Raw genomic sequence first — 26,480 nt, forward strand, 5'->3', positions numbered from 1 at the left:
CCTTACTTAAGTCTATGAAAACACCAACTAAAAACTCTTTATTATCAATTGCTCTTGCAATATCCTCACTAAGAGCCATGACTGCCATTAGGGTTGTCCTATTTGATCTAAATCCATATTGGTTGTTACATATAATATCATATTTTTCAACAAAACTGTCCAGCCTGATTACAAATAATTTCTCAAAAATTTTTGAGAATTGTAATAAAAGTGAAATTGGCCTATATTTTGTAAAAGAATGTTTCACCGTTCTTATGAATAGGGATTACTTTTGCTATTTTATTTATTTTATTTTTTTTTTTTTTTTTTGGAAAAATACCGGTAACAAATGACTGATTGCATATGTATGTAAATGGAGCTACTATAACTTCTTTTATCACCGTCATATCTATGTCGCAATAGTCAGTTAATCTTTTGTTTTTAAATTTGTGTACAATACCTATTATTTCTATTTCGTCAACAGCTTTTACAAATAGAGAATTTGAGCTTTGAGTAATCTTATTGGAGGTAGTTTCTTATTCATCCTGAGGCAGTGCAATCTTGTCTGCTAAGGAGGGTCCTACATTAGCAAAAAAAATCATTGAGGGCATTAGCAATTTCTTTAGAATTTGTGATTTCTTTATTATTACTTATAAACAAGCACCGAGTTACCTTTGAATGAATTCCAGTGTGCATGCTGCTTGCTCCTGGTTCACCAGATTGAAGTTGTAGTAACTGGAAAACTGCAGCCAGTCCTGCCACAAAGCTGGGCTGTGGAGGCCCAGCCACCTGACCCTGGATGCTCCGCATCCACTGCATGGCTGTGAGCACACCACCTGAAACATAAACAAACATATAGTTTAATGTTAATATTTTTTTTCCAGTTACTTTCGATATAAGCATATGCACGTTAAACTGTTACATTGGTCTTTGCAGTGCTTTACAACATTACTCCTGCCTTGGACTTTTTTTGTTTCAACTCATAGATATGTCCATTTTATTTAAAATCCCTAATGAAAGTTTAATATATAAATGTCGTCATCAGAAACAGATCATTTTTGATCAATGGAAGTTTTGTATTAAGATGGGTTTTATTACTGTGCTTATCGTCAACTGACTGTATACTATAGACAATATAATAAATGAAGCATGATTTGAAACTTGCCTGAGCTGAGTTTATTTCGGTTAAATTCACACAGACTGCACTGACTTTGACTGCAAACACTATTAATAAACTCTTTGTGATTGCACCACTGTAAATGAAAGAAAATCATTTAACCGATCGTTTGGCTTTCTTGAGCAGCAGTAAAAGTCAGATCATGCTGGATCCAGATCTCTGTGGATGTAGTAGAGCTGCAGCGTCACTAGATGGAGTTAATGAGATTTGAAATGCAGCTAAATGACTCCTGTTCTTTGTTCTTGTTCATTCAATTTGAAGGTGACGCGCTGATCCAGACACTTACAAGATAAAATACCACTCCGAATCACTGTACCCAAACTATTGTACGTTATATTAAAATTAGTACAAGAACTTTTTTGTGTACTGGTAATTACTCCGAGCCTCTTTAGCTGAGACAGCAGCTGAAGAAGGCAGAGGAGGGGGAGCTTTAATTCTTCTGCTGTATATTTTAATATTTTATCATCCCTACACAAAGCTCCCGAAATAGAAAACAAGTGATCTTGTTGTGAAGTCCAGGTCGAGTCATTATTCACTGTGAGACTGACTAATTACAAATACTTCTGTATCATGTGCTCTGGAGCTGGAGAGCACTCTGTAAAGTGTAAAATAAAAATATGAGAGAAGTCCACAGTGAGTTTGTTCATTATATAAGAACAGTTTGCACAAAAACATGAAAAAACTATTTTGCTGAACTAGATGTATCTAGATGTAGAATCTTTTTTTTTCCTAAATTGGATCTACTTAATAAACAGTGAATATTATGGTGACTGACAGCATGACCTTATCCGTCATAAGACTCAAAGCTGTCTACATGTTGCCAATTTATCTCGGCTGTTTCTCATCACCATCGGTTCATAAATCTGTTTAACAGCTGCTAACATTAAGATTATAGGACGTCTTCCATGTATCTGCATCTTGGCTTAAAGAACTTGTCATTGGATTTGACCCTCAGTGCTGAAAGCTAATCTGATACATTGTTCTCTGAGAGTGTCAGGAAACGATAAGAGAATGATCAGAACTGTTATTTTTTCCAGCTATGTTCATTTATTTTCATTGAGTTGCAGCTCTCTTGCAGTGTTACCCGTACTGAGACTTTTGGTCGTCCTTCAAGACGCTTAACCTGACCACACGCCTGTGTGCGTCACTCCTGAACATGTGTGCTCTCGTCCCTCCGTCTTCCCTCCAGGAAAGATGTGGCAGGAAGTCCCGCGGACGTGCAGGTGACGGGCGCCGATTCCTCTCTCTGCGTCCGGACTCCAGGCAGCCAGCTGACCGTGACCTTGCCGGCAGGAGTCACCTTGGAGCAGGGGTCCTGCGTCCCGACGCCAGCGGGGGAGTCCGGCGCCGAGGAGCTCCACTTCAGACTGCGTATCAACATCAGGCAGAGCGCAGACGAAGGTAACTGCATGGAAACGGCGCACCCAGGCACGTGCAGCCCCCCTCTGCGCCGCCGCCCTCCTCTCTGCCAAGACCACAAGAAAGCCTTTTGGTGGCTATTTAGAGCTTGCTGCCTATTTTCAATTAATTGGACTGATTCATGTGGTCACTTGAGACGGGAAGGGTGTAAATTTTCCCCGTTGAGCAACTAATCATCTGCCACGAGAAAACTCCCATCGGGCCGTTTGAAGGGACACGGTGCAAAATGTACCCTGGAGTTGTTGTGTAATATTCCCCAAACTTCGGTCTGTTCTGGCGTCTCCTGAGCTCGCCTGTAGCGGAAAGCTCCAGCTCAAGACGAGCCGCTGACAGTCCAATCAGAGTCAGATTGATGGCCCGCTCCCCCCCCCACCACCACCACCCTCACCTCCCTTGATCTTATTGATTTTGTGCTCGGTGGTGGAAGGTTGCCACCCTTTCACCAAAAGTCACCCAGTTCGTTTGTTTGTTTGTTTGCCTTTGCCCCCCCTCCCTCCTCCTGCAGAGCCCCCTGCCACCGTGATGGAGACGCTCCGGGTGAAGGAGACTTATTGCTTCCACTGCCAGGGCTGCTCGACCCGACTGCTGGAGGACAGGTGAGGAGCGGCCGGGACGAGGACGGGCGGCGGCGGTGGAGGAGGAAATGGGTTTTCATTTACACCCTCCGCCGCTGAAAGAGCGGCGACTGTTTATTGACGCCGTGACCTAGCGGTAGACGCGACGGTCGGGGGGGGGGGGGGAAGGCAGAATTGATGGATGGAGCCCGGGCAGAGTCCTCACTTCATGTCAGGCTGAGTGCGTTATCGAGCCGGTGTGACGTAAAGGCCTGCGCTTCCCCTTAAAAACAAGAAAGACCAATTGGTTTTCTTACCTGGAGGAGGCTCGGCTGGACGGCCGTATTGCTCTCGGTGCCTCGTAGCTCTCTCTGCTCAACACTGTGACACGTTGAAAATTGCAATAGCAGCATTATGGAGACCCTTTGCCCTCCAGCTGCGTTCTGCAGCGGTAACCCACTAAAAGTTGGCAAACCTGATTCTTCTTTCTTTTCTTTTTTTTTTTTAACTCAATAAAGTGTGAGAGAAATGGAAACGCCAGAAGTGCTTAAGGCACTTGAAGTTATTTCAGACAACATTTATTATGCTTTTTAACCACAAACATTTTTTTTTCTTTATACGAGTGCTCCAAGGTTTTAACAGGTGCGTTTATTCCCACAAACACTTGAATACGGTAGTGTTGTGTAAAAGCTGTACTTATAAATATTAGATCAGATCAGCGCTGGATATGATGTGAACAGAGTTCACTTTAGAGATCAATGAATGCTGATCTGCAGTGTTCTGGTATGTCTTTGCTCAGCATACTGCTTATTATTAGCAAACAGCAATCCAAGTCTGTTACACACACTGAAACAGTGTGTGAGTGTTTTCATCTAACGTGTATAGAACTAGAGCAAATCTGCCTTTATAGTTTGTCACATCAAAGAATCTTTTATTAACCATCGAGCCGGGTTTTAACGAAGGGAAAATTGGTTGGGTAACGGGAATTTGAGTCTTAAAACCCTGAGATTGTGTCTCCGCTTTGTTCTCAGTGACGGCCGGGCTGTTAAAAAGCAACATCTCAACTGTCAACAGCTGCCAGCTGAAAATACATCGTCAGACTAAGTTAGCAACTGAAATTATTGCACATGTAGGCGTAGCAACACTGGGAAATATACTGCAGGAGTATATCCACCCTCCTCTGTGTTTTCTATCCCCAAGTCTGCCACGTATTCCCACCGAAGGGGGCAACGAAACTTATCTCCTCAATTATGATGAAAGCTACTTCACTGGCATATGGACAAAAACTAAATTTAATGATCAATATTGTTTTATTTTGTTTACACCACCCTAATCTTTACTTTTTCATGTCTTTAAGTATGAAATACAGATTGTTTTGTACAAAGACAATGAAAGCGTTCAATTTGAGTCACACATCGACGGTGAAACTCGCCCCGTTACCTGGCATATGCTTCATTCTGTGCTTCATTAAGTGCAATTTTCTGAGGTTTTTTGGGGGGTCTCGCGGGGATTTCTTGTTATCACAGTGTAATAGATTCACCTAGTTCAAGATCAGGCGATTAGATCTTTGCTACATATTGCCAAAATTATTATTTTTTTACCTTTAAGATAAATATTTCTGGTATTTAAATCCAAAATATTGGAGCACAAGGTAATTTAGTGAATTTCGCATTAATTGCTCAAGCAGTGTAATGTCTATTGTCTATGGATGGTACATTTAAAGAAAGTATTCTTTGCCAAAGAAATAGTAAAATTTGATAAATTATTGTTTTACTACAACTCTCCTTACTTTAAAGGTGCATTAAGGAGTTTTACAACCTTAAAAATACTTATTTTCCACCATAAATATGTTACACATTTTTAATGATGTGTACAATGTGCCCTGACATATTCATTACAAGTACCTCTAACAGCGCTAAATTGTCACTTGAAAGTTGCAGTGCCGGTCTGGCACCAGCATTTTTTTGGGGAGAATTTGAAAGGAATGACGTAATGCACGCTCCGCTGGTTAGGTTTCATTATGTCCGCCATTACTCCGCCAGATGCTTAGTGAGCAACAACTGAGCAGGAGCTTCCAAAAATTAAGAAAAGACTGGCTTCTAACACTGCCACAACTCCAGCACAGACTCCACCAGGTAAAAGAAACTTAAATCTTACTTGAGTGCTACTAAACGAGCGAAGACGGAGTCCCCCTCTTCCGTGCACGGGAGCCACAGGGACGAGTTTTTCACTAAGCTGCATTACGCCCAAGGCCTGCAGGGGCCGCTGTTTCACATAAAACATGCAAACTCCTTAAGGCACCTTTAAATTCCATGAAAAATGTGGTGAAATTAACTGTCAAGTTCAATAATGTTCATGTTACGACTCTAAAGTCATAACACCACGACCAAATTGTTACATTTTCCTTCTGTAACTCACATAAAACAAGAAAAGATCTCAAACATTCACTAACACGCAGGTAATTACATCTCAAAACGCATGCAATTATGTTGTAATGCGCATGTCATTAAGCTGTAGCACGCATGTAATCACACTAATGTAACATACTAACTACAGTATTGAAACCAGGAACTACAACAATAACACCATGAACTACAACATTAAAACTAAGGATGGACCAATACATCAGCGGCTGATATATCGGGCCGATATTTGAGTTTTTTTTTTTTATAACTTGTATCGGCATTGGCCGATACGCGCGTGGATTTGAGAATTTCTTTTTCATTTTAATGATGCCTAAATATTTGCATAGGCATTATTTGAATAATTAAAAACACCGAACACTTTTTGTTCATTTGAAAGTATCTTGCGTAAAGCTGTTATGATTTTTTTTACTGTTCAATAAATATTTATTTTAAGCTTGAGACCTGTAATATTTGTTATAAAGTAATTTTTTTATGTAAATTGAGGAAGCAAAAGCAGTATTGACCCCAAATATCGACTCAAGAAAATCAGCAGTCCATAATCGGCCATCGGCTAAGGGTGATGGAGAAAAATCGGTATCGACCCCAAAAAAATCCATATCGGTCTATCCCTAGACGAAAGTAACTGTTGACAGTCAGGACATTAACTAAATAAAGAAACCTGTGTTGTTTTGGAAACCTGAAGGCAGTGGCATCGTTTCCTTTAGCTTCTGAAGTCCTTTCCTTTGACGCTCTCCCCCCTCCGGCCCTCGGTGAGCCTTGTGCTGATACAAAGTATAACTCAATGCAGAAAGAGGTCATCGCTGATTTGCGCTCGTCTCGTTTCCTCTTCGTCAGAGCGTTCAAGCGAGTTCTTCCTCTCCCTCACTGCAACTGGAGTGCCATCGTGGACGACTGGTGCTGCCACCCGGATCCCTTCGCCAACAGGAAGCTGCTGCCCCGAGCCGAGGACTGCTTAGTGGGAGACACCTTCGTCCTCCTCGCCCGGGACGCCAGCTGCGGACAGACTCTGACCGAGGAAGCGAGTCCTGTCGGCACAGAGGACGGTCAAGATCCAAAGGTGATGGAAGAAAAACCAACAGAGTGGCGTTTGACGCTGTCCTCAAACAGCTGCATCAGTGGCGTCGGGCTCCAGCGCTCCGTAGATGAGAATTGATCCCTCCTCTCGTCCATTACCCGCTCGCCACACAGGCTGAACTTTTGCATGACTGAAACTGAAAGAAATGAAAGGACAACCTACCTGCAGTGTGTCTCTCTGCTGGTTGCATCTTCTGCTGATTACACTGCTGAGACGGTGAAGTTTGGGATAAGTGTGCGCTGTGATGATCAGTGTTTTCTCCTTACCTCTGCTGTTTACAGAAACCCTGCCGTCGCCTGGCGCTTATCTCCTGTGCAAGCTGTTCATTAGTGCTGGGAGAGGCTGTCGCGCCAGGTATGGAGCGAGTTCTCATTATTATTTTAAGTAGCAGACTTTTCAGCAGAGCCCATGAACACTTCTCTGTATCTTCCAGGGACTCTGAAACTGTACATCACACAGGTGGTGGTGGAGCCCGCTGTGGGAGACAGGAAGCCAGAAGCTTCACTTAACAGGCAAGCTGTTTTTTTTTTTTTTCTAAATCCAAACTTTTCCACTGACATTTAAGGAAGTGTCGCTGTGAAGGAAACCTCCATTTACTGAGAAAAATGAGGAAAGTGAAGGAGAAAAATGGCCCGTTGAGGTTGGTCACTTTGACTGTATTTTCAGTCCTGAAATGAAATCCAAGCTGGGACTATAAATCATTTGGATGTTGTTTTTTTCTTTCTTCAAATCTTTGACGCATTGCTGATTAGATTTTTCTGAAACTCTGAGGAACAATTAACGTCGGTTCCACCTTCAAGGCTTTTTCGCGAATAATCTCACAAGTGTTGATCTGAAATAAACGTATATTAGGTACCTGTTTGTGGTGCACATGCCTGAGACCTGCAGATGAAGTGACTGACGGTTGGTATGCAGTGCAAAGACAGGGTATGGAAATGAGTGAGCCATTCTCTCTTTTGGGCAGATCTCGCTTCCTGGAGAGGACGGTAGCAGCCAGGCTGCGGGAGCTGTCGAACTCGCTGAGCACCTTCCACTTCTCGGTCCAGACCCCAGACGGAAAAGCCTTCTTGTTGGTGAGAAGCGCCCGGCGCAATCAGAGGGCCGATTGGAATTGTAGTAAAAATAGAGCACTCTGCGGCTCCACAAGTGGGGAAAGATTGACGTGGCAGGTTCTTAAGAAGATAGAAAATGCTGATTTATGGTGATTTTAGAGCTGTGGGGCGTACTTCTAGCCTTTTAGCTTCTTTTAAATCAGCTAGAAGTGGATTATTACAGCAGTAAAACAGCAGTGAGTCAACACGAGAATACAAACAATTCACGGCCAGCAGCTAAAGAGTCAGATTATTCCCATCGAATATCTGTGAATTATTAATGCGTTTGTTTTCGTTACAGACCTTTGTGCCAAGTTTAAATGATTATCAAAAGTCAGCATGTACAGAATACCATCTTTCTGTTTTGAAAGGAGAAAAGGAATCATCTGCTAAACCGTTGAGACCAAAACTAAAGGCAGTGCTGCAAATGTCAACTTCCTCCAGCTGGAAATTACTTATCACACCGAGCTGGCAAATATTATCATAACCTCTGCGTACACACTGGCCTGCGGTGATTAATGGGCCACAGAGCCTCTGCAGAAAATGATGGTCGAGCTAGTGGAAAGTAGATTTAACAGTTCAGAGTGAAAAGTCCATCAATCTGATCAAAGATAAATCACCTGGTGTGAACTGACTCCTGCAGAGAGTCGTAGCTGCTAATCTGAAGCCTTCACCAGAGTGGATTTTCACTAAACAATTCCTAGTTCATTATCATTTATTGGTCTTCCAATCCAGTTCCACAGGACCTGTATTTCATATTACTTCTCTGCCATGATGTTCACAAACTCGGTTATTGTCCTCATTGTCCAGCTTGTCTCTAATCCCCCTCACCACTGCAGAGCGATCAACACAATGATTTTTAGGGGGAAATCAGGAGAACAGAGTGGTCCGAAACGTGGACGTGGCGAACAGACTAATAGACCTGCAGGCATTTTTCCAATCGGACTGATTGCCAACAGCCGAGGAGGCAATAAATGAGCTTCTAACCACATTGTTTTCGTCTATGTTGCACAGTCCAGTAATTCATTCACTAAAACGCCACACAATGAGGTGGTTTGATCTTTGTTTGGGATTTGTTGCTGGAGGACACCTTGACCTCTGCACAAGGTTGGCAGTAACAGATTTCAGGTCTGAAGCAACTGAGAGATGTATTTGCCTTTAAAACCTGAGGTTTATGCACACTGTAAACCGGAATACATAAATCATCTCCTGCCGTCTGCTTTATACGAGAAAAAAGCTCAGCAGCACATCCATCTATTTGGATTGTCCTTTTGATGGAGACTAAGCTGGAGCTAGGAGACATGGTGGGGCAAAAGCAGGGAAATTTACAGTCATCCACATGTTTATGGACAGCGTAGCTAATCTGACAAGCAAATTACCTGAGGAAAGATGTGCAGCAGCAGATTAAACATCCAGAATCTACACAGTCCATCAGATCCGAACCAGGGATCTTGCTTCTGTGAGGCAACACAACGAACCACTGCAGGGCTGAATGGAAGGAAAGTTCGTTTTTAACTTGAGTTTTAATGGATTCCTCAGCCTGACCATTGACACAACAAAAAAACATCTCCAAAGCATTTCAGTATTGCAGTTGTCTTTATGACAGACTCTAACTGGAAGTCAGGATAGAAATAACGGTATAATTAATCTTGTGTGAAATTGAGCCAAAATGAGCCACAATCCTTGATAAATAAGTGCCTCTGGAGCTGCTGCTGAATAGTTTTGCAATCATTATTCCTTTTTCCCTCAACTTTTTTTTTTTTTTTCTCCTGTCTGCCCTTATTAAGCCTCACAATGAACAGAGTATTGAAGTGGAAACTCCACAACAATTTACAGAGGAGAACATAATGCATTGTTTCCATGTCGGCAAAGTAATTCTGCAGCTTTCATCATCGTAATTAAACAGCTTTTGGTACTCAAAAAAAAAAAAAAATGATGAAGGCATGAACAGTATTTTACAGCACCATAGAACAGTGTTGTTTTGAAATGTATGGCACTTAAATACTTAAACATTTCCCCGCTGCTGTTCCTCACTTCTTGTGTTTTAATAATTGTCTGCCCGTCTGCTCCTCCTGCAGCTCTGGTTGCTGAACAGCGACTCCGTCGTGGCGGCGGTCCGGGAGAGGCCGGTGGGAGACGAGGCGTCCGGCGGCCCGGCGCCCAGAGCCGGCGCAGCCCTGAAGCTCCTCTACGTCGTCTGCTCCGACTCGGGCTTCCAGCAGCGAGAGTAAACGAGGACACTTAACCATCTCCTCACCCACTCCTCCTCGTCTTTGTTTTCATCTCTTTACACTTATCCTTTCATCTTTCCTACGCACCCTCTCCATCACCACCTATCTGGGCTCAGCTGTGAAGGATGAAAGGCTGCTTTGTTGGTGAATACATTTTGGATCTTAATAGAACATTTTGCACTAAGGGTCCCCACTCAGATATAATTATCTGTTTGGGTTTTTTTTTTTTGGGAATAAGCTTGTCAGAAAAATCCGTCTTAAAGGTGCCAGTTGCATAACTTGGGCTTGTTGCTCATGCGGGGAATGTTGTTTTGACTGGAGCGAGGCTGTGTGTGTCCCGCTGCGATGCATTAGAGAGGTGTAGGTGGATGTGCTGCATGTGAATCTCCATGTTCAGCGCAGCAGCACCCCACTGGAAGAGCCTTCAACCCTCATTATTTTCAACTGAATCAGCACTCAGCATTTCTTTTTTTTTTTTTTCCAACTCCACGTCCTCCTCCTCCTCCTCCTCCTCTTTTGCTCTCCTCCAGCCGGAGAGAGTGAAGGCAGAACAGCGGCGAGGGTTTTGTAGCTCGCTCCGTTCTGACAGGCCCACCGGCTGACTGATGGAGGAACGGGTAATTAGAGACAGAGCTCACACAAAAGCAGAAACAAGACTGATACTTCAGTCACTGCAGGAAGAGAGGAGTTGAATGGCATGTGATGCACGCGCTCTCTCTTACCATGGACCCAGTATAAGCCAATGTAGTGACTTTTGACTGAAGTAGTGCGGTTTTGCTAAACATTGCGTCTTTGCTTGTAGTACTTCTTGAAAAAAGCAGGAATATTGCTATCTGCTGTAAAGTATCGGGATGCTGGTGTGGCAGCACCTCACTCTTTTGCCATCAATCTTTTCCAAATGCGTTATGGAAAGCAGAGGATCCCAGATGTTCCTCCCTCACAACTTCAGGGATCGGAGTCTTCCCCTGACCAACTGGTCGATTACAATCTGTCCACCAGGCCTCGCTCCAAATTTGGCCAATTTGGCTACAGCTGGTGTTCCTCCAGTCGCAGATGACTGAGATGCATCCTGATTAACTCGCTGATCCAGGAACAGCATTACTACCACTGCTGCTCGGTGGCAATGAGGCCCTCCAGCGAGCATTGGCTCAGTTTGAAGGAATTGCTAGTGGCCTGGCATGTTTTGGGCTCGGTGTTCTCACAGAAGAAGGGTTGCAGACCTCCTAGTTCCCCAGGTAGTGGCGAACCTGGATGTGGATCTCGGTGAAAAGCGATGAGTGAATAGATCACATGATCAACAGTGGGTCTGGGCTCAGCTCTGGAATTCCAGTGTGAGAATCGGTCGGGAATCAAACTGCCAACCTTGAACCTGTTCAGCTAATAGTGCCTCAGCTGCAAATATCTTTACAGTAGTTGTAGTTAACCATCATTTAAGTAGACAGCTTGTTATGGACATTTCTAGTAAATACAGTTACATAAATCTATATTTTGATGAGGAGGCTGTTTTTCTCTCTTGGAAATTGCTGCCAAGAAACTGATGGATGGCAAATTAAAGGACAAAACAGCGCAAGTGTCTGTAAAGCTGCCACATGCTGTCGGAACCGCTCCAGTGTGCCTTAGCCCTGAAGTCTCTAGAGCTCGAAGGATTTAGACACTTCCTGCAGAATTCATTCCCTCATTTTGGTGTTTATAATGAATGTCGATCAGTTTACTTTTTTTTCTTTTTTTTTTTTTTTTTTTACTATTTCTGAAATTTCCCGAAAGTATGTTCAACCTAAATGCTGGTGTTACTCACACTTCCATTTCCTCCTACGTAATTTACCATTCATCCTTCATCACTCGTCTCTGACAGTTTTAAATTAAATGTTATGCCTGGGGAGCCGTGGTCCCACGATGATGGCCCTCTCATTCGGGATACAGTCGGCTACAGCTGGCTGCCGCCAGAGGTGTGCGGTGCGCGTTGTTCAAACTGCCAATAATTGGCTGGAGAACCAGTGAGCCAGTGCCTAAGTGGATTATGCTTGTCACTAATGGCGGCGACTTGATTACGAGCTGAGCGAAAGTCGCCAGCGCCATGGCAGGCCGGCACAGTGAGGAAACAGCAGGTCCTCCGTAATGTGGGAGGCAAGTCTACTGGAAATGGTGTGCACTGCTTCGTTTCTACAGAGGTCATTGTAATATTTGATTGATCAGATCCTCCTGGCCGCATTAGCGTCTCACTGGCTGCTTTGGGCCCAATACAGACTTCATAACTGTCACTACGTTTGTAGTCAAATGCAAATCAAAAGAAACTCAGGTGCAAATCGTTTAAATCATCTCTGTACTTAAAATATGTAAAAGACAACATGAAGTGATACTGAAGTGTCAGCTAGAATAGCCAGATACTCAAAGCATAGCCCGCCAGTTCTCACCATAAAATTATTTAAGAAAGTATGACCAATTTTTCAATTTGCTCAAGTAGAGAGACTGATTTGCTTTTTATTTATCATAGTTATACGTACTTGATATTTAGGCCCTTGACACTACAAAAAAAAAAAAAAAAACAGACTGAAGGTTTATTAGATTCCTGTCAAGTGGAATCCAGTCCAGCCCTGGAAACCTTATTTGTATCTAAACTGGGTACAGCAGGTGGCATTTTGAGTTTAATATGTCAAAAATGTTACCAATAGGGGAAGCAAGAGACCTGAGAGGATGTTTAATGATATAAGATGTTCATTTCTGAGAATATTTGACATGACGTTGGGGAGGAAATATATATGTGTATGTATGTAACAAGGAATATACTAGATAAATTAGAGATTAGATATTAAAGTTTGCACAGTTTGGGAGTCAGGACAAATCTCTGTAAACAAGGGACAAGCCCAGAATCTGCATCGCTTCAGGGATCTCGAGTCTCTTGGGGAGCACAGCAATAAAATGAGACGTGGTGGAAATCCTGAAACACGCTCTGTGCACACATTTCATTTCTACATCCACAAATGCAAATTAAAAGTCGACCATGCACAGACGAAGCCGTACATAAACAGGATCCCGAGATGCCCGGGCTCATTTAGGATGGACCGAGGTGAAGTGGAAAAGTATCCCGTGGTCCAGTGAAGCGCAGCTTGTTTTGGAACTCCTGAATGCTGTGTCCTCCTGAAGTGGGAGGGGACCATCCAGCCTGTTATCAGCACACAGTTCAAAATCCAACATCCGTGATGATCGGGGCGAGCAAATGTCCACGTCGTGTGGGTGACTCGCGTCTGCCGAGGCTCCATTAATGCTGAGCAGAGTTTAGAGGAGCCTCCGTTTATACTTTTCACTGTTTTTCTTCACCTTTTTTAAGAATTTGGGATGCAGATTCAGCTCACCCTGTCTGCAACAAGACTGCTGAGTAAACATTTCACGCATATAAACAGTCATTGCTAAGATTGTTGCATTTTTTACATGTGTGTCACCTCCAGCAGAAAAGTTTCTCTCCATCCGCCGAGTAGCTGCACAGATGGCTAAATGTCACCCAAACACACTGGATCAGCACCTCGCCATGACGGAGCATCAATCTCTCCTCTCTCTCTCGCTCTCATCACTCTTCGTCTACCTCTTTCCATCTGTTATTCTTTCTGTCTCCCTTCCTCACACACATCATCATCAGCCGGCGCGTGGACAGATACACGCTTGCTATCAATCCACTTTTATGTTGCCGTAGTTATCGATTTCAGTTTACCGCTTCAAACCGCTTCATTAAAACAGGAGGCGAAGGTTTCGGCGTGAGATTTAGAGCCGCCGTTCGGCGTGTCATCTCGGCTGTATCGGCCGTGGCAGTCGCAGTAAATCACGCTCACTGTGTGTGTTTTTTTTTTTTTTTTGTCTGTGTATCTTTTCAGAATCATAAGTACTTGGGAAGCCAGCGCCATCGGCCAGCCCGTGGTGCTGCCGCTGGAGGTGTGCCAGGAGCTCCTGCGAGTGATCTCCGACAGCAACGCCGCGCTTCCGGCCTCCATGCGCAGCATGAGGTCCTACGAGGTGAGGCGCACGTACGGCGGAGACACGTGGACGCCTCCCGCCGACAGAGCGCCGTGCGAGCGCAGAGCCGGTGCAAAACACTCAATTTGTCTTCATCTTTCTTCATACTTGAAAAGCCGCATTAGCAAGGCAGTGTGTTCTGTTTTAGCTGACGGCAATCACTTACTTCACTCGCTTTCCCCCACAGTGCCTTGTTTTTCCATTATTCAGTAGTGCTTGACGGTGTTTTTATCCCGCCTTAATTAATTTCATGATTCAGAGCTTTCAGTTAACAGCCTCGCTTTAGGGATTATGTGGGCCAAATGTATGATTTCACTTTTGTCAGCCTTACCCCGGCTTTCATACACCTGTAATTGTGCAAAATGGGTATATTTAGCTCCAGTTGCCAAGGAAAGCTCTTTGACTGGAAAATAGGAGGTGTTAACTGAGCTGACAACTCTATTCTGCTCGGGCCTTTTAAGCAAAGTGACAAGGGTAATTAGCACCATTATCCCCGACTTCCTGCTCAGAAAGTTTAGGAAGTGACTCCTACCATTTCAGCAAGTTTTCCATCTGCCGAAAAACAGCACAGCCACCATAACACTTTGCTGCAGTGAAAAATGTAATTTTCAGTTATGTGTGATTTGGTGATCTGGTTGGTATTGAAAGATGACGGACATTCTTGGCCACTGCAGAAGACGGAAGGTTTTTATTCTCCCGTTTTCACTCCGAAGGAGAAGCATTAGATGCCGTATTGTCACCTAAACGTTTTTATCTAATTAGTTTGCTACACGAATATCCCAAGCTTCTCTCTGAGTTAATACTGAAAAATGACTCTAAAAGAAGTTTTTCTGAATGACTAACAACTTTTCCTTGGCATTAAGTATTCATTTGCGGCAGAGGAAACTCGGTCTAATGAATGATTCACTCATTAATGCCCGCTCATGTTCGATTATTCAGTTTGGTGAAGACGCAGTGTGAGCCGGGTGTTTGCTGTTCTTAATGGAACATTTCTTCATTTGTAACTAGAAGAAGCAGGAAAACAAAAAAGCCTTGAGCACCAACAATAGCAGTGTTTGTTCTTTGGAAAATGTGATTGCTTGGATATGAAATCCTCAAAAATATGTCTACAAACCAGATGCTTGTTCAGAGACATCAGAGCCCTGGATGTGGATGAAACTTATTAACCAGTTTTTGTTCATATCTTAAGTGTGTCCCGCCGTTTTCACAGAAATAAAAATGTGGTCATTCCCTCATAGATGCCTCATAATGGTTTGGAAGAGGTGGAAAATTGGCTGCGGGTTCCGTAAACACCATGAGACGTTGTTCAAGCAGAGATGTGGCATGAATTTAATGTGGAAATACTTCAAATAGGCGAGTGGTACAATTGCTTCCACATGACTGGATGGACTCAACCAGATATTAAATTTTTACTCTCTTGAGGCCACATTGACCTTTGACCTGTGACCCTCTAATGAGAAGGATAGCAGCATATGCATGAACGGTTGAATGGACAACCTGAAGCCATCATGCCTCTGATCTGCGGACGTTGCCGGGTCAGATGTGTAACAGGGCTCTGTTCCAGACCGTCTCATTAGTCTGCTGGAGACCACCGGTGGAAGCCGTCGCTTTGGTTCTCATTCTCTAACAGATCAACAGATGCATTTAGCCATGCTAAGGTATCAGATTTTGAAGTCCTTTTGTTCGGAGAATTTTGGTTTGCTGACAAGATTGAACAAAAAGAAGCTGTTACTTAGCAAATAAGATCTTTACAGTAAAGTTTAGGAAGATATCGAAAAAAAATATTTCATATTTTTTGGATTACTTTGTCTCCTTCTAGCATCTACGTTCTTAAGTCACGTTTTTCTCTACGGATGGGTGAAAACCTAAACACTGAATATTGTTACCATCATTTCACGCACTTGAATCCTGAAGTACATGTGTAGCTGCGGTGAATTTCTCGGGTTGATAGCTTCTACCTGCCGGTTGCTGTTACTAATGTAATTGCATTTACAGTTGTGGTCACGAGACGCTTCCGACCAGCCCCGGAGAGGGTTTAGCTGATCGGATCACAATCCATCCTGCAACTGGAGCACCCAACACGTTTTAATCCCAGCTGTGAATGGACCTGTATTCAGTCATATCGCCTATAGGCTCATGTCTTCATGTTATACTTCTAGAACCCACCCTCAGCGTCTCTGTTCATCTACAATGCAAAACTCTCTTCTTCTTTTTCCTGTCTTACACATTGTGATTTAATGATAAGCCTTATTATTGTTTTCTCAACAATGGGGGGGTGGAAAGAGGGGGATGAGGCTGCACTGAAATGGAGAAGACTGTACACAGTGACCCAGACATGAGACACAGGATCTGTCTGGCGGTGGACGCGGTGACAGCAGGGGGGAAAAAAGTGCGATAAATTGACACACTCAGGCGCTTCCTGATGGCAGGAACCTGTTGTGCTATAGGCGACAGAAGACAGGAAGGTAATGTGATCACGCAGCCAGCTTCAGTTACTGGACATGGTCTGAGGCATCCAAGACTCCCCTCTTGGAAAACGAAGATGGAGAAACTGCAGTGCCCCTTGAGTTTTATTGGAAGTCATGAAGTTCATGATAAGTTGAGAATCGGACGAATGTGTGTAAAATTGCTTCTTAATCGGGTGCACTGCTCCCACCTCGAAGTCATGGTTTTGGTTTATTGAGCACACTAACAAAAATGTGGATTTCAGGACTGATTACTGTGAGACAGTTGGCCTGTCTGAAGTGAAGTACACATGATTTGACGTGCGCTCCCCACAAAGACCATTCTGCATCAGTGTTTCTCTCACTGTCCAGCCATTGTGATGCAATTAGAGATCCTGATGTTGTCTGAGGCGGCAAGTTTTTAATGAAGTCGGTAAGGCTGCTGCTATAAACAAACATAACTCCGGCTACTGAGAAGTGTTGGGAGCCACCCACCCACCTCTGCTCCCTGAAAGAGGGAAACAATGCGCCATTGGCTTAAACAGCATTTTAATTGGGCCGGAGCGTAATTGGTTTCTGTTGCCTTAAGATAAGACGGACTACCAATTCACACCGCCGCTCTAAGGCACTAATGGACAAAGGGATGAGTCCCAACGCATTTACGTTAGTGTGGCTGCTGGACGGGAGGCTGACAGCTGCGTTGGTCTCAAACGGGCAGGAATATTTGACTGGAGCTTTGTGCTGGGTTTAGATTAAGGCCCAGGATCCCACTGAGGATGCACGGAAAGAAAATCCAGGGTCACGTTCATGTTTACTGTGGTTGTTTAATGTGGAACTTTTCTACACTACCATCCTGTAAGAGGTTTTTCATCAGCACAGAGCGTGAGCCCTAACCACTGCGGCACAGTGACCTTGTTTGCAGGTAACTATGGAACGTTGGGGGTGTGCGTTTGTACGCGTTTTTGTTCAATTCCAGTCCCTGAGAGCAGATCAAAGTGTGAAACATCGCCCAGCCTGTTATTATGCTGCATGTGGAATGTCTCGGCTGCGAGTTCCCCGCCCTCCGTCTCTGGGCCTGCCGGTGTAATGGAGTGTAAAGTAGATCCAGCTCCTCGTGTCACTCAGAGCTGGCGAAAAGACCCCCCCCCAAACTTCATTAATCTCCTCTTCACTCTCAGAGAGCCAGGTTAGACAGAAACCTATCCAAAATACTGATCCGACGTCTCTCAATGAAGAGCCGGCGAGGTGTATCGATCACACATCGCCTCAGTCTTTCTGCAGTCGCACCAGCGGCGGCTGCACTTTGTCGAAATGAATTACTTCCCCCAAGATGCAGACGTCTCGACTCGTCGCCCACAGAGCACTCCTCCAGGAGACGAATTTATCAACGGGACGGGGTCCGTGATGCTGGTTTGCGTCAGTGTTTACATCACGGGAGGAGCTGTTTTTCAACTGCAATGTAAAACCGACGATCCCCGGTTTGATTCTCAGGTCCCATCATTCATTGACGCAAACTCGGAGCTAAACCCATTAGATAGAAATTTAACCAACTGAGATGACTGTTTTGTTCTCGGCAATCGAAACATTTGAGCACGACGTCACCAGAACAACTCGGTGCAGCAGTGACGAATGCAGCGAGACTCCCTCTGAGCATCGCCGTTTAAAGACGGACTGAACAGCACAACTTTCTCAGACTCCAACCATCTGTCAGCATCGCAGGAAGACTTGCCCGTGGAAAGTTTATTAATGCGATTCCAGGTTGGAAAAAGAGAAACGAAAAAGAATACAGCAGCATTCTGGATGTTTATATTGAATTTACATCTTCTGATTCAGTTGTAAACTAATCAGCATTGTCTTATTGGGTACTGAGTTTCTCTAATTGTTAGCACACACACTGTTTTGATGTAGAAGCTTTTATTTGTAGTGCAGCCTGGATGCCTCATGTCATTATGGAAGCCTCTATTGTCAGTCTGCTTCTGGCTGCTGACACTTCTGCAAAATGTTTAAGCCCTTTTAAGCAGTCCTGCTCCCTGCTGCGGTGGATTTCAGCACACTCCAAACGTTTTTCATCTGGATTTAGGTCAGAACCAATTGTTGGTAACTTTTAAAATCCTCTCTTTGCTTTTCCAATGAAATTCTTTGTCACTGGATTTTTTTGGATAAACAACCGAAAACTTGACCTCACACAGTTTTTGTGACACTTGCAAACACATTTTTCTCTAATAAAAGAATTGAGATGTTGCTCATGTTACAGGAGTTAAAGCAGGCCAACAACATGACTTTCAGATTCTCATTGGTAAGCTGGACTCTTCCTTCGTGGACTTCATTTTGTTCCCTACAAATAACTTCTGAAGCAGTCCCCAGGAGCTCTGCTGTGGTTTCATTCCTACATAGAACTGGAGCGCAGAAAGACTGCGGTGCGTCTCTGAAACGTGTGTTTAGTGTTGTCCTCCTCTGGTAGAGATTGGTGTGTGGTACCGGCCCAGAGCAGCACTGGATCTCCATACATAAATATTTATACAGTTTTCTCACTTCTTGGCATGAAGTTGAGAAACGTTCCAGATTGTACTTCCTGGAAATGTTTTTACTGACTGCATGTCTGATGTTCTCCAAGAGCAATTTTGTTTTGACAATTATGGAAAACTGACAATCAGCTCTGTTTATCCATCGATGAAAGCATCAGTCAGGACCAAATCCGTGTTGTATGAATAGAGAAATTCAAGCACTTGAAGACTTAATTTACAAAACATCAAAAGGATTTTTTTTCAGTAGGTTTGCAATCAGCGTGTTTGATTAAATATACTTCTAACTACAATTACTTCATTTGCATTTATTTACCATCTTTTTGTTTTGTTTTTTTTTGTCAGATTGTGTACCTAAAAACTGGGCACATCTCTAATTCTAATCAGCAGTGTAGTGCCCCTAATTAAAACTGCCAGCGGTTCTCATCTGTCAATGAAATCAAACGGGCTTTTCATCTCCTGGTGTTTCCCTCCAGCTAACCGGGCTGAAATGCAGCGCAGGGCAGGTAAAAGAGCACCGCTCATTAATCACGTATGCAACTATGAAACAGCATTCAGTCTAATAATAACTAGACAGCAGCTGCATTTGCTGACTACTTGAGACGATCGGAAGCAGCAACAGAAGACGTTTAATTCTCGGCTTGTTAAAGGCGTTAATCACCTGACGCGTCCCGAGTTTGGAGGCAGATGCGGCGTTCTTGTTTTGTCTCTGGGTAATGTGTTCAAGGTGAGGCGGTCACCGACCCGAGGGTGTTAATGACGTGAGGCCTTTTATATGGCCTTGTTATAGTTTCGGTATGTCCTTGTCCATTTTTTGTGTCTTTGGAGGACACTCTTTTACACTTTTAACTCGCTGTCTTTTTACTTCTCCTTTGTTCAGTCTGTTGCTTCACTTGTAAAGACGTATCCTCTCAGCCGCCTGTCCGGTTGTGACAACAAAAACTGGCACCGAGCATTAAAGAAAAACGTGTTTGCTTGAGGGATTTCTCCTCACCAGCCTCCCGTCATTGTCGTAGTACCTTCAATACCTCGACTTTACCGCCTGTCCCATTAAAAACCCCTTGAACTAAAGCGCTGCTGTGTTGAGATGTGAAATAAATCTACCATGGGTAATCTTTTGCTGCAGCTGGCTCTGCTACTCCCGAGGCCTCACAGTGATGTACTATGTTTTACTTGGATCAAAGAATTCCAATACAGATAAGCACATTATGCTGAAGTGTTCTCTAAAGACCTTCATAGAATTTTAATGCTGTTAAAAACAAACTATCTGAAAGCCCTCTTTCACATCATATAAATAGAATTGAGGTAAAACCCTTGCCCTTTCAGAAATGTTTCAGCTCTTCTCTGAAGATTATGAACAGATTTTAAACCTAAAAATGTTGTTTGCCTTGTCTGTAAAAGCATTTTATAAACCAACTTTAACGGGCTTTAAGTACCAGTATAAATAAAACATACACTTTCCTGATACTGTAAGTCTAACATTTGCTACGCCACAAACACAAACTGCAAAGTATGATGTGGCCTGACGCCTTTCCGTTAGTGTCTGCAGCTTCCTGTTGAATCGAACCACACGCTCATTCCTTCGGTTCCTCACAGACATCGAGTCGTGGCTGCGTATGAATCTGTGAAACCACAAATGTCTTAATTTTGATTCAGAGCCAAAACTATGGCATTGACACTGATCCACACATCATAAAACGCTCCTGTGACTGTAAGGTTAAACCACGTTTCCTATAAACAAGTCCTGAGTTCTGCTGGTGACTCTGAGGATGTAATGTAAAGCATCCCACAGAGAATATAAAGACCTGTTATACATTGTGGAGGCTTTGATTTGCTGCTGAAACAGTTCTGACCGTAGGAGACATTAACACCACTCGACTGCTGAAGGTTTGCAGTGTGGCGTTTCAGATGTTTAGATGCAGCCGTCCAGTCTTCACGCTTTACAATTTTATTATTTTTGTTTTTTGCTTCTGAAATCGGCTTTGAGAACATTTACTTGCAGCCTAACGCATCTGGAGTGTTATGACGTGTGACGTCTCGTGTCTAGCTGTAAAGCCTAATCTGAGATATGTATCTGCAGTGAGAAAGAGTTGGCATTAAAACAATTTGCTCTTTGGAAAAATTATATCAGACACAAATTAGTACCCGGGCTCCTGATAGGTGTTGTTTTCAGCCACACACTTGGCTCGCTGGTCTACAGTTTGAAGTTTACTGTTCATTTCCAGGTGACAACCAGGCGCCTCATTCACATTTTTATGCGTTCTGTGGACCAATGCAACTGTATAAGCAGGATACGGTGGTGAGGTTTTTGGTCAATTTTCCTCTATTATGCGAGTTCATTATATGCAAAGAACATGAAAAACACATTTCTGCTCCATTAAACCAGTTGGAGTCACTGTAGTTTTCTTGAAGTGCTCTGAAACTATTTCTCACGCTGACTCACCTCTCCGCCCATTGCTCCAGCTACTTATCGCGTCTTTTCTTTTTTTTTCTTTTTTCTTTCTGGGATCAGCAGGGGCTCACCTCTGGTCGCTGTTTCTTATCGTTTGTATGAATTACTATTGATGCGCCTGAGTGGTGCGCAGACACTGGCATGGGGATGGCAAAGACAGGGCCTTGAGTGAGGCAAATGCCCTCATCCATCATCCCAATATAGAGCCCTCAGTGGAGCGCAACCATTGTCTGCAGCAGGCAAACACCCAGGAAGAGCAGATGGAGGAAAGCAGAGCGAGGGAGAGAGGGCTTGATGGCTGGGCTGATTTGTTTTCTGGGCTTTGTTTATCCGAATGTGTGCTTTTGAAGTTGATTACATTTCTCCCACCTGTGGGGGGTTTTTTGCTGTTAGAAGACAGTAATTGCAGATAATGTGTTGCCACACTTGAGATCCAGTAAATCTGTGCTTTGTGGGCAAACAATGCTTATTGCAGGTTTCAAATTGGAGTTGGACTTTTATTTTTTTGTCTCAGACATCATGAGTATCGACAAAGATCTCCCTTCTGCTTTTTGTTCCCAGATGGCGTACCTGCGACTGTGAGATCACCCATCAGCCTCCACTCCAACCAGCTCTTCTGGAGCGTTATCGGATCCAAGCAGCACCCTATGGCGGCAGTTCTCCGAACATGAGCGTGCCTTGTTGTAGTTAACAGTAACATCCTGTAGTTTTCCAGCTCGGCTTGGAGAACGAGTTCACTGCAGCAAGCATGCAAAGTCTCGTTTAATATTTGAAAATGTGTTTCCCTGAGTGCCTCTGTTTGAGAAGTTTGTTTCCATCACCTGCGGATAGAGACATGTTTAAACAGGATCCTGTGTTAACACCTTTCCAGTAAATATCCAACTGGAAGAGGAGCAGAATCATTCTCATAGAATAGATGTAGTGTGTAATTACACCTGATGAATCAGCTTGTATGTTTGTCTACTTTTTTTTTTACTCGACAAATATAACCAAACTGCTCTTTTTTAGAAGCGTGTGTCTTTTTTCTCCCCCCCACTGTCTGTCGGTAAGCAGGGCTTGTTGATACATGGGACATTGTTCTTGAGTTGGCTCTGGATGAAAGCTTATTATCGGAGCACTTCAGCTTCAGGGTACAGCAGCACATCCTCCACTTGAGCATAATCACCGCTTGTTTAGCTGCCGTACGCAGCAGAGGTACAACCACATGAATTATCACGCAAAATGTCAAATTATAGGCAATCACTTTAAAATAGTTCTATTTCTACAAGGTGAACTGAGGTATTTGCTCCGAGGTCAAATTAAAAAAACCCATGCCGTTTTAAACATGATTATCTAAAAAGATTCACTTTTCTGTGTGGTTGTGTTGCTCTAGTGTTAAAACTGTTTACTTGCTTTAATTCAGATGGCAAACCAGTCCAAGTTTCTTTTTTTTTTTTTTTTTTTTTTAATACCTTTTGTTGATTTGATTCTCCCACCTGATTTTGGCAGTCACGTCCTGCTGAATTATTCGTCTTCTGCCCGGACTCTGCAGACTGGGAGTTGTCTCGTCAGCCAGTATTTTCGGTGTATCCGCGCGCGTTTGTGGCGCTGTCTATAATTGTCATCCCTCCCAACACCTTTGGGGCTCATGCGGCTCCATATAATCACACTCTCACCTCCTTGCTTCTCTGTTGGGACTACAGAATCACAGCGGTGGTCCTGGCCGGGCTCATGAAAAACACGCTAGGCAGCATCCCAGCCCAACAAAAATATCCCGGTCTCATCTGCCCAAGGAATATTATACCGGGCCTCTTCTCGTTATCTGCAGGCCGTTGTATAATCCTGCAATTTTGTGCTCTTTTAAACAGGGATTGCAATGCATTGCCCTTTGTTACAGAAGCGCTGCTTTTCTTTTGATAATCGCTGTGCCAAGTCTGAAGCACTTACTCGTCTGGTCTTTAGAACAAGAATATTCAAGTAGCGCGCAGTCTGTTCCATCACTTTGAAACAGCCACTGAGGCTTTGATACTAACCGCCTGATTACACACAACTGTGTTTTCGCTCATCGCCACATTTTTCTGTTATTATGGCAATTATTTTCAATTATGCAGGTATGCAGACGGCTGCAGCCCCCGGGTCTACAGCGGAGGAAGCCTCCTGGCGGTGTTTGGCTTTTCCTCACTTCTCTACTTTGACTTTAACATTTTATGGTAATACTTAGTGGATTGATGTTGGAGATGCCCTGACATTTCCTATTGCACAACCAAGAGTTGAATTATAGTTTTTACTGTAGCAAGGACATTTGCATCAAACTTACTTGATCCCAGAGATTAAACTGTTCTTTTAGGTTTTAATTTGTCTCGCCCCTCCTCAGCTTTGATGACATAACTGTTATGCTGGTGTTTTTGTTATCTTGAGATTTTAACTTTTTTAGTTACAGGCTCCTACGCCCCATTGTGTCTGATTGCTGTTCCTGTTCTGATGCGTTTCACCTGTGCCTGAGTGTGTGAATTGTATTGGCTTTTCTTGTGCGTTTTGTTTAATGGTTCTTTTTTGTTTAAGTGTTGGTTGTGTTTCTCTGATTTCTACGTTTCTTGTGCTTCAGGCTTTTCTCTGTTTGCATTTTTTTAGATTTTGACAGCACTGGCTTTGTTGGCTGCTCCCTCCGTCCATCCTTTCTCCAGCTTTTCTAGAAACTTTTGTGACGGTGATACGATTATACGTCCCTGACAGACACTGTCACCAGGAATCAGAAGTGTAATAGTAAAGGCAGTCAAACATGAGTGTGTTAAAGATTAGCTCAAGCATGGTTAGTGTCTTTACATTGAGATGATGGTACACCAATCAGCCACAAAATTATGACCACATGTGAGGTGATGTTAGAAACAGGAAAAATTGTCCCACAGCACACCATCATGTGAGTTTTATGCTTCAAACAAATCTTTAACAACAAAGTGGAACCTGCACAACATCAAGTAGGTCTTTGTATTTTGGCTGAAAGTTGCCTGCAGGATTTGAAGATATTTTAACTTATTTCTTTTCAGGAAAGGTGTTTTGAAACAATATTCCTGGGAGTGTTTTATGATGCATGGATCAGCATCAAGGCAGCAACGTCAGCTCTGAATCGAGATCAAACCATAGTTGTTTGTTTTTCCAGCAAAACAGCCTTCAGAACCCAGCCGGTTGAGTTAGGCAGCGTGATCTATTACAGATTTCCACTGGAGCTTGATATGCCCACACCTCAGCTTCATGGCTCATGAACACAGCATTCAGCCTGCATAGGTTATCTCTGACCAGCAGTGCAGCATAATGTCTGCCTGCATGTCTATTTTTACAGGCTCCTAGTAGGGGGGACGAGGGGACAATTTTTTTTCCCCCCTTCACCCATCTATTCCTGACTGCAGGCCTGGATCTCCTGAATGCTGATGCGGCAAGTGACAATTACTTTTAAAAAACACAAAGAAGTATTGTGCCCACTGAAGCGGTAAAGCAGAGAGTGAACTGGCTAATTAAATACATCCAACGCCGAACCGTCAAGGGGTTCTCATTTCCTTTCTGCCCTTTCTCCACAAGTGCAAATGAAGTAGGCTCTAAATAACCCATTTGTTTCAAGCCGGCTGAGCAGAAGGCGCTACTCCACATTACTGGCTGCCGCGGCTGCCGCTGCTGTTTTGAACACACCGACAGACACAGTCGTCCAGAAGCCTCCAGGAGCTGCAGGCACCCTTTTGTCTTCCTCTCCTTGATGATTGGCAATAAAAGTGTCACACACAAAAGTTTTTGGCCAGTACACTGCTATCTGTTGACACTGTGCAGCTCATTAGCCTTTTCAGACAGTTAACTCATGAAAAATATCAGTCTGAACAAAGGTTTGCTACAGATTCTGCCAAAGTAATTACTTGTCTGAGGTTGGGGGGGACAGCTGGTGCCTCGCTCCTTTCTAACACGTGCAGCCGATACGTGAAAATTTCAGGGGAGAAAAAAGTGATCTGATGGATTGGGATAGTTGAGCCTGTAGGATGCTGCTTCAATTTTGCATCCATAATATGATCATTATGATTAATCCTTCAGTTGTGATGTAAATTTACATAGGAGATTTGTATTGCACTTACAAAAACACTTTAAAGTCTGTAGCTTGAGCTCACACACACCAACAAGAGCGCACGGTTATTCAGCAAGTACAAATTGCACGGTGATGGTAGTCCTGAAGATATTCTGAAATATAGAGTGGTATTTCAGGAACAATTAATATTCACCTCTGTTGGCCACATCAGTTATGATTAAAAAGATTTATGAAGGTTGGCATCAAAGTATTAGGTGGGGATGTCAAATCCATTAAATTTCAGACACCAGCAGCACTCCAGAGGGACAGAACAATAAAGAAAAAAAAACCTTTAGGACACTTTCAAATGGTTTCATCATGATTAGTCTACATTTAATTCAATGTCTTTGTACAAAAACTTTTAACATCTCAATTCACTTCTCAGGCTACATGATTTCTGCCCGTCTTCTTTAACAGGCCCCGCTGGTTTGCTTTAATGCTCACGCTACTTCAAATGGTTATAAAAACAGTGTGATCACCAGTAAATCAAATAGATAAACCAGCAAGCTTCTTCAATGTAAATCTTACACTGTGAACAGTCGTCCTGTGAGCTGGACTGGACTTTATGACTCCTGCCTACTTATTGGTCAGACAAAAATCTACAATGGAAAAAATAGAGTGGCTCATTTGACATTGACGTTGACAACTGTACCTGTGACAACACCAGTTAAATGTAGAGAACTCATCCTAATGGATACCTGCATGGTCCAATATGTGGCTTCACCAACTGTCAGCTGGGATCGGCTTCAGTGCCAAATCACCATGAGAGGACTGATTTAAATGCTACATATTTTGTGTCATACAGAACCTCAAACATTATATTTGACTGGCTGTACTAATGAAGATACCATCATTCAGATTTATCCTGAGGCCTTTGATGTTTTTTCAGGTTTAAAGGAAATCATCTGTCTGATTAAATGTTGACCTGATAGTGAAACTACACCATATAAATGTGGATCACCAGTAAATAGAAGCGACCTGGGATCTGCGGTCGTCGCCAGTAAATGTTTCTATTTCCTGTTGAGGT

General features: G+C 43.4%; 1 protein-coding gene across 1 annotated transcript in view; it reads left to right on the forward strand.

Moving 5' to 3' along the window:
- ube3d (ubiquitin protein ligase E3D) overlaps positions 1-22,375 on the forward strand; it is a 27,113-nt gene extending 4,738 nt beyond the window's left edge. Inside the window, exons 3-11 of the mRNA XM_030102120.1 lie at positions 2,346-2,557; positions 3,081-3,171; positions 6,390-6,612; positions 6,912-6,984; positions 7,064-7,142; positions 7,595-7,703; positions 9,800-9,948; positions 13,816-13,954; positions 21,934-22,375. Of these exons, the coding sequence (XP_029957980.1) occupies positions 2,346-2,557; positions 3,081-3,171; positions 6,390-6,612; positions 6,912-6,984; positions 7,064-7,142; positions 7,595-7,703; positions 9,800-9,948; positions 13,816-13,954; positions 21,934-21,954 (1,096 nt within the window). The 3' untranslated portion in view covers positions 21,955-22,375. The remainder of the gene's footprint in view (positions 1-2,345; positions 2,558-3,080; positions 3,172-6,389; positions 6,613-6,911; positions 6,985-7,063; positions 7,143-7,594; positions 7,704-9,799; positions 9,949-13,815; positions 13,955-21,933) is intronic.
- Positions 22,376-26,480: the final 4,105 nt, after the last annotated feature.

Source organism: Salarias fasciatus, chromosome 11 (assembly GCF_902148845.1).
Source record: "Salarias fasciatus chromosome 11, fSalaFa1.1, whole genome shotgun sequence".
Classification (NCBI taxonomy): Eukaryota; Metazoa; Chordata; class Actinopteri; order Blenniiformes; family Blenniidae; genus Salarias; species Salarias fasciatus.